We start from the raw sequence: 17,022 nt of genomic DNA, 5'->3' as shown, positions 1-17,022 counted from the left end.
GCAGTAGCTACCTCTTAATATGCCTGTCTCGGGGAGTGTGCTTTATCCAGTGGGAGCAGGGATGTAAAGGGCAGATTTGGAATCTGGCTGTGCCATTACCCAGGGGACTGGAGAACAAACAGGTGTAAACACAATACCAGACAAGCTCTCATAGAGCAAGGCTCCCTACCTCTCTCTTTCACGGAGTGAAGCATCATAAGTCCAGCACTTCAGAACGCACACATCCCTCATTCTGTCCCCCCTGGCCTTTTATCAAGTGCTAGTTGTACATGTCTCTAGTGTTAGTGCTAGTTGAATGCTGAATTAAGTCTAGGCATAAAATGCTATATTCAATATAAACGCATGCCAAGCCTTTTCTGACATAAGCAGTTTGACACACATGGATATTTTAAAACCCAGGAGCAGTAGGGGTGAATTGTCCTGCTGAAGAAAACAGCATAGACCAGCATACAGTGCATTCAGAAAGTATTCAGACGCCTTGACTTTTTCCACATTTTATTACGTTATAGCCTTATTCTAAAATTGATGAAATCGTTTTTTTCCCTCATCAATCTACACACAATAACCCATAATGACAAAGCAGAAAGATAAAAAGTATATGACATTTACATAAGTATTCATACCCTTTAGTCAGTACTTTGTTGAAGCACCTTTGGCAGCCATTACAGCCTTGAGTGTTCTTGGGTATGACGCTTCAAGCTTGGCACACCTGTATTTGGGTGGTTTCTCCCATTCTTCTGGTTGGATGGGGAGCGTTGCTGCACAGCTATTTGCAGGTCTCTCCAGAGATGTTCGATCGGGTTCAAGTCCGGACTCTGGCTGGGCCACTCAAGGGCATTCAGAGATTTGTTCCAAAACCACTCCTGCGTTGTCTTGGCTGTGTGCCTAGAGTCATTGTCCTGTTGGTAAGTGAACCTTCGCTCCAGTCTGAGGTCCTGAGGGCTCTGGAGCATGTTTTCATCAAGGATCTCTCTGTACTTTGCTCCATTCATCTTTCACTCGGTCCTGACTAGTCTCCCAGTCCCTGCTGCTGAAAAACATCGCACAGCATGATGCTGCCACCACCATGCTTCACCGAGTGATGGTGCCAGGTTTCCTCAAGTCGCGACGCTTGGCCTTCAGGAATCTTGTTTCTCATGGTCTGAGAGTCCTTTAGGGGCCTTTTGGCAAACTACAAGCAAGCTGTCATGTGCCTTTTACTGAGGAGTGGCATCAGTCTGGCCACTCTACCATAAAGGCCTAATTGGTGGAGTGCTGCAGAGATGGTTGTCCTTCTGGAAGGTTCTACCATCTCCACAGAAGAACTCTGGAGCTCTACAAGAGTGACCATCGGGTTCTTGGTTACCTCCCACCTCCCACTTTTTTCCATTAAGAATGATTGACGCCACAGTGTTCTTGGGGACCTTCAATGCTGCAGAATTGTTTTGGTACCCTTCCCCAGACCTGTGCCTGGACACAATCCTGTCTCTGAGCTCTACGGACAATTCCTTCGGCTTGGTTTTTGCTCTGACATGCACTGTCAACTGTGGGACCTTATATAGACAGGTGTGTGCCTTTCCAAATCATGTCCAATCAATTGAATTTACCACAGGTTGACTCCAATGAAGTTGTAGAAACATCTCAAGGATGATCAATGAAAACAGGATGCACCTGAGCTCAATTTCGAGTCTCATAGCAAGGGTCTGAATACTTATGTAAATAAGTTATTTCTGTTTTTTATTTGAAATAAATTTGCTAAATTTGTGTTCCCTTTGTCATTATGGGGTATTGTGTGTAGATTGATGCGGAAATAAATGTATTTAATCCATTTTAAAATAAGGCTGTAACGTAACAAAAATTTGGAAAAAGTCAAGATGTCTGAATACTTTCCGAATGCACTGTAGGTGCTAGTATGCTGGTGACCAGCCTTCGCTGTGTTTTTGCTGGTGCCTTCATTGTGTTTTCATATTTATTAAAGGTTTCTAAGCTCAAGTGTTTTGTTGACAGTATAGACACATACTCTGCCAGTATACTAGACCAGCATGGACCGGCTTGGTCACCAGCATACCAGCATCAACAGCATGAGCTGGTATGTGTCTAAAACACAGCAAAGGCTGGTCACCAGTGTCCAAAACACAGCGAAGGCTGGTCACCAGTGTCCAAAACACAGCGAAGGCTGTGCACCAGCAAAACCAGCTAGACCATGCTGGTCAGACCAGGTTGACCAGCATCAGACCAGCATCTCCACCAGTAGTGTGGAGTGAAGTGACTGCCCTAGTATATGTCTTTATTGTAAACAAAACACTTGAGCTTAGAGACCTTCAATAAATATAGTACTTTGGATAGGAAAAAAATCCTGTGACAGCAGAATAAAGTAAGTGGAATTGCATAGATAAATCAAATCAAACTTTATTGGTCACATACACGTGTTTAGCAGATGTTATGGCGGGTGTAGAGAAATACTTGTGAAAAGTATTGTGGAAAAGCAACAAATATTGCAAACAATTCCATAATCTAGTAATCCCAATTTAACCTCTCACTACCAGTCGAGACTAAATGAGGTAGAAGGGCAGAAACCCTCCTTGGATTCTTGACCCAGCCGACTAAGTGGAATGGAGTAGCTTTAATTACAACATAGTGAGCATTTATTTTCTTCTTTGAGAAGTTCTCTCAGAGACGGAATGGATTGTGACAGCTCTCTAATCTGATGGTATCTGGAAGCGCACTGAGCGAGAAGATGTGGTCATGGTTCAACTGGACGACCGTCCATCAGCCCTCAAAGGACCCCATGTAGAGATAGTGTTGGGCAGAAGCCTCACTATAACCTTACTCATCGCTCCTCTCAGCTCATGATGACCTAACCAGTACCACCTCCATGATTCTATTTTTAGCTGGTGAAAAATTCCATATAACACTCCGCCAACCTCTTAAAATTTGAAGCACGACAGAAAATGTTGTAAATTGAAGAGGCTCTTCAAAAGTGCGTTGTCAGTATCCCCACCTGCTGTTACGACTGTGTTCAAAGCATGGGAAATCGCTTTGGTAAATATCATGCAGTTTGGAGAGTATAGAAAATAGCATTGGAGAACCAGTATATTAAAACCTTTTGACAGATTAACTTTCTTTACTTAAGGCCCCTCATGATTGACATCTGTCTAAGATTGTCAGTGCATTATGCAATAACAAATGAGTCAAATAGACATTCAATATATCTTGGCTTGCACTGTATGAAGACTAGGAAGTTAGTTTACAGATTTTCTAAGAGAAAAAGAAAGTCTGTATTGTATAAGATAAATCAAACTAGCAAGATCCTACCATCTGTACAGTATTTGGAGTGAGACATTGTGGGATTTGGGATGAAATGACCATCTCAAAGTTTAAGGTGTTGCAGTTCAGTAGTTGTGCCTCTGTCTTACCTGCCATTTTCTTTTGTTGTCTTCTCTCTCTCTCCCTGTAGGCTTGACTCCTTCTAGAAGCCCCAATGGAGCAGGATGTGGAAAGTCCGGCAGTCACCACCCGAAAGCCCAAGCTACCCAAGCAGGCTCGCAAGGACCTGCCCAAGCAGCTGGTAGACCAGGTGCGGGCAAAGAGGAAGATCCAGAGGTACGTCCGTAAGGACGGCAAATGTAATGTCCACCATGGCAACGTCCAGGAGACCTATCGCTACCTGACGGACATCTTCACCACACTGGTGGACCTCAAGTGGAGGTTCAACCTCTTCATCTTTGTCTTGGTGTACACAGTGACGTGGCTCTTATTTGGCTTCGCATGGTGGCTCATCGCCTATGTCCGTGGCGACCTGGAACACATAGGGGACAACCAGTGGACTCCCTGTGTCAATAATCTCAACGGTTTTGTCTCAGCCTTTCTCTTCTCCATAGAGACAGAGACAACCATAGGTTACGGCTATAGGGTTATAACAGACCAATGCCCAGAGGGGATCCTTCTGCTGTTGATTCAGTCGGTGCTGGGGTCCATAGTTAATGCCTTCATGGTGGGCTGCATGTTTGTCAAGATCTCGCAGCCCAAGAAGCGGGCAGAAACATTAGTGTTCTCCACCAGCGCTGTCATCTCCGTAAGGGATGGCCGGCTGTGTCTGATGTTCAGGGTAGGGGACCTTCGGAACTCGCACATCGTGGAGGCCTCAATCAGGGCCAAGCTGATCAAGTCCAAGCAGACCAAGGAAGGGGAGTTCATACCCCTCAACCAGACAGACATGAATGTGGGTTATGACACGGGGGATGACAGGCTCTTCCTGGTGTCCCCGCTCATCATCTGCCATGAAATCAATCAGAACAGCCCCTTCTGGGAGATCTCCCAGGCCGACCTTGACAAAGAGGACCTGGAGATTGTGGTCATTCTGGAGGGCATGGTGGAGGCTACAGGTAAGCAGCACCAAACATATAAATTACAGGTTTAATTCATCAACTTTTCCTTCTCTTTGTTTCCTAATCACAGATTCCACTGAAATTCAAACTGTCAAACTGAAACTTTAAACTGAAATGTTGCTCCAGTATAATAATACATATTTAATTTGTGTGTGGGTGTTGTATTAACTATGACAATTATAGTAATTATAGCAATTTCATACAGTAGCAAAGTCCATATGCTCATCATCCTGTTACATGTTACCTCTGATTTGCATTAGCAGTTAATGGTTTATTCAGAAGTGAACAAGGATGTTTCATCTCTTATCATAATAATGCTTTCATATGTGCTTGTCTCCTCTTCTTGTCTTCTTTTACCTTATTTTCCACTGAGGTTTGAGAGGGAGTCATTGAAAGGCATGAGGGAAAACAGACGAGGCGATATAATTCAATTAATCTAGATTCAGCCCTTGTGTGCACCATGGTGTTGCCCCACAGCCTTTTGTTAGGTTATGGGCTGCACAATAGGCTTATTGTGGGGGAGATGCAAATAAGATCAGATTTCATTACCAATAGGAAAAGGCAGGTGCATCCCTGGTTGTGTAACCACATGGACCATTGAAAACACTGTCTGCAGACACTTTTGCCTGATTACACAAGCAGTAAAGAGGCCATAGTCTTCAGTGTGGAATAAAACTATGAGGCACAGTGCAGCCAGGTGTGCACACAGGTTACAGATAGCACACATGTATTTCCTTTAGCATTGATATGAAAACACACACATATTACACACACACTATTTGACACAAGCTTACTCACGGTATCCATTGTGAGGTGAATTCGACCTGTATGTTTTTCGTGCTTCAAATTGCTGGTTAGTTTGTTGGTTAGTCTAGCTTTACTGCATTCGATTTGGCTTGACCTCAGTGCATCTCCGTGTGTTACTGAAATCAAATGCACTGCCCTATCCAGAATTCCAGACTAATTACTTCCAGTCCAAATACCAGATTTATTGTGCATCTTGCTAGCAGACAATGCCCAACAAATATTTGAAGGTTATGTTTACCAGTCTCCTTGAATCTCACTCAGACAAAACAAAACTGTCCGAGACAACTTGGAAGCAAGACATGGTTGTCAGAATAAAAGGATAAACACAAACAGGCATTTTCATCAATTAAAACACTGTTTCAAAGAAGTTGCAGTGAGGATTTTCTAAGGCTCTTTTTGGAGGTGGCAGAAAAGCAGCTAAGTGACTTAGTGGGGTGAGAAGCAGTTCTCCACACCTGGTTCACACCGGAACCTAACAGGGCAGCCCTAAAGAGGGATAGACATGACCGAATTTGGCAGCTCGTCAGAAATACAAAATACAGGACCTTGTTAAAAAATGCTGCCAACAAAATGCCAACACTAAGGACATTTCAGGATGTCTTCTGGAACAATACTTCTGTATATGGCATCCTTGAAACTGGTTCTATACGGACCTAAGAGTTCGATAAATGCAGGGTGTTGTACTGTATGGCGTGTGAATGAGCTTGTATGATTTGCACAAAGACAATTTAAATGAAAAGTATGGTTTGTTTGTTGCAAAGTGTTTTATTTTTCATCGCACAAGGAGCAGTGAGAGTTTGTCTGGCCTTGAGCTGTAATGTAAGAAATCATTACACTGTAGTTTCTGGGCTGATAATGTTATTTTATAAATAACAGACAGAAAATCCTATGAAAATGGGAGCTCAAATGCATCCACTCATAACATGCCCATTAAAGGTTGGGTCAAAGAGTGAACTAGAAATGATCCTGCTATGAAACTGCTCTGAGAGATATCTGTCCCCCGCTTCTTGACTCATCCTGTAACTCTCTGGCTCTGTTCTGGAGGGCAGGCCAAACATATCAATCTCTTTCCTCCGTCTTTCCATTTCCTCCTTTATTCTCTTTGTGGACGATATCAGCTGATACATGTAAATGAGTCAAATGAGCTCAAATGAGAGAAGCCTGCTGTTTTGAAAGGGGAAGCCTCTTCGCCTATTGCTCTGTTCTTTTTCAGTTGTCATTTTCTATTTGATTCAGACAATATTGGTTTGAAGCATGTCAGCACTTTGATGATGTAGTGAAATAATATTTGATATATAGACTATATTATATACAGTGCCTTCGGAAAGTATTCAGAGCCATTGACTTCTTCCACATCTTGCTACGTTACAGCCTTATTCTAAAATGGATTTTTTTAAAACAATTTCCTCAGCAATGTACACACAATACTCCATAATGACAAAGCGAAAACAGGTTTTTAGACATTTCTGCAAATTTATTAAAGACAAAAACCAGAAATACCTTATTTACATAAGTATTCGGACCATTTGCTATGAGACTCGAAATTGAGCTCAGGTGCATCCTGTTTCCATTGATCATCCTTGAGATGTTTTTACCACTTGATTGGAGTCTACCTGTGGTAAATTCAATTGATTGGACATGATTTGGAAAGGCACATACCTGTCTAAATAAGGTCACACAGTTGACAGTGCATGTCAGAGCAAAAACCAAGCCATGAGGTCGAAGGAATTGTCCGTAGAGCTCCGAGACAGGATTGTGTCGAGGAACAGATCTGGGGAAGGCTACCAAAAAATCTTCCTAGAGCTGGCCGCCCGGCCAAACTGAGCAATCGGGGGAGAAGGGCCTTGGTCAGGGAGGTGACCAAGAAACCGCTGGTCACTCTGACAGAGCTCCAGATTCCCTCTGTGGAAATGGGAGAACCTTCCAGAAGGACAACCATCTATGCAGCACTCCACCAATTTAGCCTTTATGGTAGAGTGGACAGACGGAAGACACTCCTCAGTAAAAGGCACATGACAGCCCGCTTGGAGTTTGCCAAATGGCACCTAAAGGACTCTCAGACCATGAGAAACAAGATTCTCTGGTCTGATGAAACCAAGATTAAGCTCTTTGGCCTGAATGCCAAGCATCACGTCTGGAGGGACCCTGGCACCATCCCTACGGTGAAGGATGGTGGTGGCAGCATCGTGCTGTGGGGATATTTTTCAGCAGCAGGGACTGGTAGACTAGTCATGATCGAGGCAAAAATCAACGGAGCAAATTACAGAGAGATCCTTGATGAAAACCGACTCCAGAGCGCTCAGGACCTCAGACTGGGGTGAAGGTTCACCTTCCAACAGGACAACGACCCTAAGCACACAGCCAAAACAACGCAGGAGTGGCTTCGGGACAAGTCTCTGAATGTACTTGAATGGCCCGGACTTGAACCCAATCGAACATTTCTGCATAGACCTTTAAAATACCTGTGCAGCACCGCTCCCCATCCAACCTGACAGAGCTTGAGAGGATCTGCAGAGAATAATGGGAAAAACTTCCCAAATACAGGTGTGCCAAGTTTGTAGTGGCATACTCAAGAATACTTGAGTCTGTAATTGCTGCCAAAGGTGTTTCAACAAAGTACTGAGTAAAAGATCTGAATACTTATGTAAATTTGATATTTCCGTTTTTATTTTTAATAAATTGGCAAAAATTGCCAAAAACATGTTTTTGCTTTGTCATTATGGGGTATTGTGTGTAGATTGATAAGGGGGGAAAACTATTTAATCCATTTTATAATAGGGCTGTAACCTAACAAAATGTGGAAAAGTTCAAGCGGTCTGAATACTTTCCGAAGGCACTGTATAACTAACATAAGACCCTTGATAGGACTATGCCATTAATATGATCAAAGTCTATTCAATCTTAATATCTGACTCCATTAAGAGGATTCATAAAGACTATAGTTGAGTTACAGGAATTGGCTATCAAGAAAGTTCTGAGAATTGTCTGTCAAAGGAAAATAAAATAAACTAAAATATAAATGCAACATGCAACAATTTCAAAGATTTTACTGAGATAGAGTCCATTTAAGGAAATCAGTCAATTGAAATAAATAAATTAGGCCCTAATCTACGGATTTCACATGACTGGGAATACAGATATGCATCTGTTGGTCACAGATACCTTTAAAAAAAGGTAGTGGCATGGATCAGAAAACCAGTCAGTATCTGGGTTGACCACCATTTGCCTCATGCAGAGCGACACATCTCCTTTACATAGAGTTCATCAGGCTGTTGATTGTAGCCTGTGGAATGTTGTCCCACTCCTCTTTTAATGGCTGTGCAAAGCTGGATATTGGCGGGAACTGGAACACGCTGTCGTACACGTCGATCCAGAGCATCCCAAACATGCTCAATGGGTGACCTGTCTGGTGAGTATGCAGGCCATGGAAGAACTGGGACATTTTCAGCTTCCAGGAATTTTGTACAGATCCTTGCAACATTATCATGCTGAAACATGAGGTGATGGCGGTGGATGAATGGCACAACAATGGGCCTCAGGATATCATCATGGTATCTCTGTGCATTCAAATTGCCATCCATAAAATCCAATTGTGTTTGTTGTCCGTAGCTTATGCCTACCCATACCATAACCCCACCGCCACCATGGGGCACTCTGTTCACAGCGGTGACATCAGCAAACCGCTCACCCACAAGACGCCACACACACAGTGTGCCATCTGTCCAGTACAGTTGAAATCGGGATTCATCCGTGAAGAGCACACTTCTCTAGCGTGTCAGTGGCCATCGAAGGTGAGCATTTTCCCACTGAAGTCGGTTACGACGCAGAACTGCAGTCAGATCAAGACCCTGGTGAGGACGACGAGCACGCAGATTCCCTGAGACGGTGTATGCACGTGGTCTGTGGTTGTGAGGCCAAATTCTCTAAAACGACGTTTCTGACAGTTTAAGCAGATATTCTTCAGATAGCATCAGAGTTCTCCTCAGGGGACAAGTTTCAGATCAATTCCAAACATGGATACAATAGAATCACTAACACACATTTCAATAGTCAGTCCGCTGGATGCTGTAAGAGAGAGAGGCAATTTGGCCTCTTGAAGGGCTGACAGGCCCTTGAGGTTTTTTCCCTTGTTTTTCTGGGCCATTTGCCATGCAGACTCAGAGGTGACAGAGAGCACATAAGTTAGGGCCGAGCCTACAATGATAAAAGGCCAATAAAATACTAATGTAATTGTGTGGGTTGTAAAATGTGAATTATCTTCTCTCTTTGAATAAAAAAAAAGTTTTACAATTCATATTTTGCGCCTCTCTCATGCCTGTGGGCATTTACAACAAAAGGTTTCTCAGATGATGAGAGGGGGGATCTTTGGAAGCAGTGGAAATTGCTTGATCATTCTAAGTCTTTATCAGCTGTTAATAAATACATTTACCCTCTTACTTGAGGACCCACAGTGTTGAGGAGTTGACTGATTGGATCTGGTGTTATCATTTAGATCCCAATATACTGCTGTTCATTGTTTCTTAACTGTTTAAAATGTCCAAGAGAGGAAGGCTTTGCTGGCTGGCTGACTTTGGAGGGGCAGTCAGCAGGCCCTAACACATCCCAGCTGATTTTGTTATTTTTGGTACCTAGCATACCACATCTCTGGCATACCACTAGGGTAAAGATAAAGATATATAGATCAAATAAAGTGAGATTTGGTGTCAGAATGAACCAGTCCGATTTTTTAAGCTTTGTGCATTTCAGTGAAAAGATATAGGTAGCTGCAGCACAGGCAGTGGAAGGAAGTCAGATGGTAATCAGTGACAGGAGCCAGTGATTACACTGTTTGATGAAGTGGCAGTTAAGCAGATTTTGACTGGGTTTAATTAACATAAATCTGTTACAGTCTATGTTTCTCTGAGAGATTACCACAGCAAGCAACATTGGCTGCATTATCTATATTCATTCATAACATAATGATAGATTATAGCAGTGAAAAATACAATGGAAGCAACCAAATCAATTGGCTATTGGTCCTCAGAGTAGCGGCCTGATAGCTTTTATGGCATATTGAAGTAGCCGTGAACATTATTCTTTCGTTACTCTCCTTCTCAGCAAACATGGAAAGCACATGTACCACCACAAGCACTGCGTTATAGCAATATCAGACGGATTATTCTGATAGGTTGGTTGATGTTTCTGGTTTGATTTTGTTGTACTCATAGTACATATGTTAAAGAAAGTTAGAATGAGATTATGTGTCTTCTGTGTCTCAGCAGCCATTCGGTCAAACAGTCGCATTACTCTTCGGTCAGTGGATGGAATGATGAGGTTGAAATAAAGAGTATAGAGATGCAATAGAAAAGCAGGCTTCTGATTTGCTGCATTTGGCCCTTTCCACTTCCCTCAAATCAATACCAGTGGTAACTATTCCAGATTCACTATACCTTGGGTACCATTACCAACAGAGGTAATACTTTAGAGCAGTGCTCTGCATCACTTCTACTGTATCTGTATCAAAGAACAGTGAATATTTTGGTTAGACATGGAAAAAGAGCTGCAGGCAAGGATAATTCCCCATCTTGTTGTTGGAACATGAAGAAAAGTCTACCCTCCTCCCTCCTTCTGCTTCTATCTCCCTCTCTAAGCGACAGTGATGGTTTGTAAGGTTGCCATGGCAACTGCGGTTACTGTGTGCATGTGTGTTTGTGTGTGTGTGTGTGTGGGTGTGTGTGTAAGACAGACAGAGACAGAGAGTGTAAAGCTTGACTCTCTGTGAGCATACGAAGTGAGCAAGCAGGAAAGCCCACTGTGGTTATGTAAGCTCTATTATCTAAACAGCAGGCCACACCAGCCAATAGCTATCTGATTATTATTAGCTATTATGTTCCACCAATTCTGCTTGTGGGTAGTTGCTTTACTTTAGGCGAGAACTCTGTTCTTACAGACAGAGATTTATTGTACGTAGGCGCACATGTTCTATTTAGATTATTTTTAATATGGCCAATACTTTGATATGGTGTTGCCATGTGGTACATGTTTGTCTCAAATTCTGTCAATTATACAGTCAGGTCCGTAATTATCGGCACCCTTGATAATAGATGAGCAAAAAAGACTGTATAAAGTAAATAATACAAACACTGAGCTACATTGTCTGCAAAAAAAAGGGGAAATTATATTATTTTATCCTAGCAACTGTTCAGAGAAATATATTTTGTTTAACAAGTAATTAAAAAGATAGTGGTCAAAATTATTGGCACCCCTGTTTTCAATACTCTAGCACCCTCCCTTTGCGAAGGTAATGACACTGAGCCTTTTTCTACAATATTTTATGATATTGAAGAATACGTTGGGCGGGATCATAGACCATTCCTCCATACATAATCTTTCCAGATCCTTGATATCTTTTATCTGCCCTCTTCAATTCAAACCACAAATTTTCAATGGGGTTCAAGTCCAGAGACTGAGATGGCCGCTGCAAAATGTTGATTTTGTGATCAATTGAAAATTTATTTGTGGATTTTGATTAGTGCTTGGGGTTATTGTCTTGCTGAAATATTCCCTTACGGCCAAGTGTCAGCTTCCTGGCTAAAATGTCCTGGTACTTGGTAAAGTTCATGATGCCGTTGACTCTAACAAGGGCCCCAGGACCAGTGGAAGCAAAATAGCCCATAAGATCAAAGATCCTCTACCATATTTACAGTAGGTATGAGGTACTTTTCTGCATATGTTTCTGTTTTTCAACGCTAAATCACCTAGGTGTCGGGGGCAGAGGGCAGCACACTTTGTTTCATTGGATAATAACTGTTTGCGAGGGGCCAGGCTGCATGTGTAATTGTCCCGTTTGTAGTCTCTGATTAGCACCATTGTGAGTAAAGTATATGAGGAGCCGGAGATGGACAGAGGGAGATGCCAACTGAGTGGATGATGGCAGACCACATACAGTGCATATAATCAAACCCCAACATTGTCAGAAAAGGAGAGAGGAATGGAGGGAGGGGGACGGAAGGGGTTTTAGGTGTTGACTGACTGCCATTACTACTCTCTGGTATCACAGACCCAACATGCAACCAGTTTACTGTGTGTCCCCCTTTGCCCCAACACCTTGGTTGTTTGAGTGGATAGGGCACCAGTCTTTCTAATCTCTACATATTAAACTAACTACAGGGGTCAGGCAGAGAACAGTCATTGTTTTGGGAAAGTTGAAAGTAGCTGATATTGTCTACATGCAAGTCAGATTTACCTAAATAGACAGGTGCAACCACAGATTACATCTGAAACCATCAATTCACTCCCTTCCCCCTAATTTGAAGGTTCTACTAGACTTCTATACTTTGTGTAAAAACAGGTGATGTGAACATTGTGAGGCCAGACTAAATGTTGAATCATTTCTCCAGTGTGTTATTGTGGTAGTGGCAGTGGCCTTTATAGCATGCTCAACTGATGAATAGTGGGAGCGGTGCCTTGTCATTCAGCCCAGGGCATGTTCAGACCGGAGCAGCAGTGGCGTGAAGGAGAATGTTTCGGGTGACAGGGGAGGGGTCGCAAGGTTGTGGAGGGCATGATGAGAAGCAGGAACAGCTTGTGGCCATTTTCACGGCTGACCTGTTCTGTGTTATGAGGGCTGTGAATGTACAGTATGCAACACAAACACATACACACATGTAGCCACAGCAGGATGAGGAGACTGTGTGGTCATAGACTATGTGTCCGCCAGACATTTATGTTCCAGGTTTGTCTTACTTACTTACGCACGCACGCACGCACGCACGCACGCACGCACGCACGCACGCACGCACGCACGCACGCACGCACGCACGCACGCACACACACACACACACACACACACACACACACACACACAGAATAGCTCATGGTGTTTCTGGGAATAATTCTCTCCATATGGAATTAGGCCAACTAGTTATGCGATGCAATGAACTTGACTCAGTGTACGGAATGAGGAAGAAGAGTTTGCTCCTCAGATGTGAGTCAGGACTTTAGAAGGGGGATTTATCTTTCTACTCTCTCCCTCTGCATCACCAATGTCCTTATTAATTGTCATTGCCACAGTCCAAGTGGGAGTTAGTGTTCATTCAGGATAGAGTTTGAAGATAACCCCATTGCCAGGCCTATCCATACTAAACATCAGTAGTAAGTTGGGTGGCTTTCCAGTTATAAAAGTCCTCCCTGACTTAATAGACAGACCCTTCTCCCTCTCACTGCCACCTTGCACTGACTTACTGTAATTTATTGGGGGATTTAAAGTGACTGCAGTCTGCTCCTGATTGATAACAGATGCAGTCTGAAACAGCTAGCTCAAAGACTCTCAGCCTCACAGATCTACCTGTGACCAAGTTGCCTGAATGAGACAACGTCAGTGTATAAATCTACCATTGCATCCCAGAAGGTAATCCGGCTGCATTTTCAATAGATACAGTATATACATTTTAATAGCATGTTGTGGTATGGATTAATGCTTTATTCAGATTGTCTCAACTATCTGTCACCATTCGAGAGTATATCTCTCTTTGGGAAGCTGAGCAGAGGTCCAAGAGACTGGTCTGCCGTAAAAATGAATTGTTCATGCTTAATTTGTATTATTTGTACACACATGATCGCCCGCTTGACAACATGTGAACCAGTTGAGCTATAGAAAAGGATCCAATTCAATAGCACCATTGGGGACATTTTAAGCTAGCTATGGAGTGAGCTTACATTATGTTCTTATCTCCGTTACACACGCACATGCGCCCACAAGCACAGACACACATGCACAGTAGGCCTATATTAGTACATGAACAGTAGGCCTATATTAGTACATTAACAGTAGGCCTATATTAGTACATGCTCACGCACACACACACACACACACACACACACACACACACACACACACACACACACACACACACACACACACACACACACACACACACACACACACACACACACACACACACACAGTGCAATCGGCCCTGGCACTGGGGCGTGGGTTACATAAATGTGCTCAGCTAGGACTGTGTGTGGGTGTCTGCCTGCCTTTCTCTCCATTCACCTTTGGGCTGTTGCTGTTCGTTGAAATTCCTGCGTTTGAGCACGTCAGTGTTTTTCTCCTGTGTCTTGCTCAGGGGCCTCTCGGCTGTGAGAGAGTAATCAGCCACTGAGGTACCTATCGACTGCACTGTGAGCCCCCTTTAATGATGTCTCAGTCTCAGGCCCCCATTCAAGGCTTCACATCCTCGGTAGCCCACTCCCCTGCCTGGTTTAGTTCAGGTTGTGTAAAGACACTGGGCCAGTGATTGGTACAGTGTCAGGATCAGGAGGGGGCTTCCTGAAGCTGAGTAATTGCAGGGTCTGAGTAACACCTACAACAATTGCTGTACTCCACTCAATTTGTCTCCATCTTGGGCGGCTGGGCATTCTCAACCAGTTAATATGTATTTGAATCCACCCCTTGCATGTCTTCATTGAAGACATTATTAAACTGTTATAGCGAGAGAAATGCATATGTTGCACTTTGTCAAATTGAATTTGAAGAAAGGCTCTGGACACTTTTGTCATTTAGGGTGCATGACAGGAACAACAGTTTGTAATGGTTTCCAAGCAGGATAATTATATAACTTCTTTTACATTTAAAAAAAATTCTCTACAATTTCTATAAACACTCTCTTTTTGTCTGTGTCGTAGTTTGAGAGACCTGTGTGTGTTACACCTCAAAGCAGCAGATTTTGTTCAGCTGCTCATTGGTGCTGCACATTTTCAGGATCATCTGCCAAATGGAACTGCAGTACGAGATGTACCAGCCCTCCCTCCACCACCATGATACAGACACAAACACACTCTTGATATAGTCCTTTATACCGTCTCTTCGCTTTACTCAATATCCTGTTGATGGCTGCGCTCCAGAGCACCAATTATTCTTGAATTGCATGTTCATTATGAATCCCCCATTGACCTCCCTCCACTTTTGATGCTATAATCTCAATAATTGTGCCATTCCGATGCCCTGCAGCATTAAACGTGTCAATGGGGCTGGTTAGCCATGACAACTATCTAAATTGGGATATTGCTTGTCATTCAGTGCCTGTTTAACGGTTTCTTATTAAGATGTCTTATGAAACCTGCCGGATAGGGAAAAAAACGTAGGTCAAACGAGGCCACTCATCACTAAGTTATGAGAGGGCTAATCTATTAATGATTATAGGCTCTTCCTCTTGTGTAAGTATTAGTGTTTCAATTTTTTTCGGCAAATGTTTCAGAAGATCCCCTCTTTATCTTTTCCTGTAAAATGGGGAAAATATTTTAAATGGCCAACTTGAATTTTCTCTAACGAGGCAAGGAATTCAGAGACTTTCTAGAGTAATTTTTAACATATCATTATATTTGACCCAATAAATTATTAATTGAAGTAGTAGCCTGTTTTCCTTGAGAAATATAATAAATTATGGCTTCACCTACACACAGAGCCTAGCAGCACCATTCATTCTAATGAGTGACAATAAAATCTGGTCAAAGTGCTTTGGTTTGGTTTTGTGATTGTGAAAGATGACATACTGTAGCCTTGCAAATGCTCAGTAGTCAACAGTAAGACCTGTACCACTGTCCACATAACTTAGATTTCGAGTGCAGCCTTGCACGTGAATGATGAGGATATAAACGCTTACTGTATGTCTCTGGGGTACATTTACAGTGTACTGCTGCATCAAAGCTCAAACCAGAGTCTAGTTAGTGTCTATGTTCATAATTAAGAGTTATTAATAGTCTCTGTACAGTATGTTCAATACATCAACCCTTCCTGAGTGTTGTGTGGACTGGATAGGGCTGGATATATTAATGAGTGCTCAGTTTTGAGTGTCCAACTGTATCAGCAATTAATAACTTACTTAATCCCAGCACGTATGACCCTAGCCAGAGATCACTGATTGCTAACACTTAACAATGTTTATTGACATGATAACATGATACAACATTGTTGCTCATAAAGTGCCTGTATACCTGTGTTTGTCATTATCTTGTAATTATCTTGACGCTGACATTAAATAAGTCATATCCACAACTAGACAGTGTTTTTGTCCATCTCTAGAGGAGGCTAAGTGCCCTCTGCTCTCTGTCCCACAGGGATGACGTGCCAGGCCAGGAGCTCGTACGTGACTAGCGAGATCAAGTGGGGCTACCGCTTCATGCCCGTGCTCACACTGGAGGATGGCTTCTACGAGGTGGACTACAACAGCTTCCACGACATCCATGAGACCAACACACCCAGCTGCAGTGCCAGAGAGCTGACCGAGATGAATTGCCGTGCCCGCCTGCCCCTTACCTGGTCCGTGGCCAGCAAGCTCAGCCAGCAGGGGGTGCTGGAACCTGAAGGCCGCGAGAAGAAGAGTACTACTACCCTGGTAACCCAGGAGGAGGGGCTGGAGGAGCAGACAGAGAGGAATGGTGACATTGCTAACATAGAGAGCGAGTCCAAAGTGTAAAGGGGAGCGAGAGAACCTAGGGCCAGGGGGGCTGTGTGAACCGTACTGTGGCATCTCTTCTCATGACTGGCTGACCAGGTGAGCTGGTCCCAGGTTAGAGGTCAGGGGTCAGGGCCAGGGTAGAAAAGGGGACAGTCTAGCCCGAGGAGCCCTGCAACAAGGACAGCTTAGGCCCTCATCGGGTCATTTACCCTCCAAAGATAGCTGGTAAACGACAATGGCTGGACGGGAAATCTCTGCGGGCAATTGCATGTTTTGAAAACTTTTTTGTTTTTCTTCAAAATACAAATTCCTATTATTATTATTATACATTTTTTATTCAAAGATTAAAACCTATATAAAAGTATATATTCTAGGGCATTTGCATTTGTATTTTTTGTATGTAATAT

At 43.1% G+C, this 17,022-nt stretch overlaps 1 protein-coding gene across 1 annotated transcript; it reads left to right on the top strand.

Annotated features, from left to right (window-relative positions):
• The first annotated feature begins 3,460 nt into the window (after positions 1-3,460).
• Positions 3,461-16,633, top strand: LOC120056499 (G protein-activated inward rectifier potassium channel 2-like). Its single transcript, XM_039004677.1, has 2 exons — positions 3,461-4,364; positions 16,275-16,633. The coding sequence occupies exons 1-2, from the start codon at positions 3,461-3,463 to the stop codon at positions 16,631-16,633; spliced, it is 1,263 nt and encodes a 420-aa protein (XP_038860605.1).
• The last annotated feature ends 389 nt before the right edge of the window (positions 16,634-17,022 follow it).

This window comes from Salvelinus namaycush, chromosome 12, assembly GCF_016432855.1.
Source record: "Salvelinus namaycush isolate Seneca chromosome 12, SaNama_1.0, whole genome shotgun sequence".
Lineage (NCBI taxonomy): Eukaryota > Metazoa > Chordata > Actinopteri > Salmoniformes > Salmonidae > Salvelinus > Salvelinus namaycush.
Note: the sequence above shows the minus strand (reverse complement) of the source record. Positions and strands in the feature narration are given on the sequence as shown.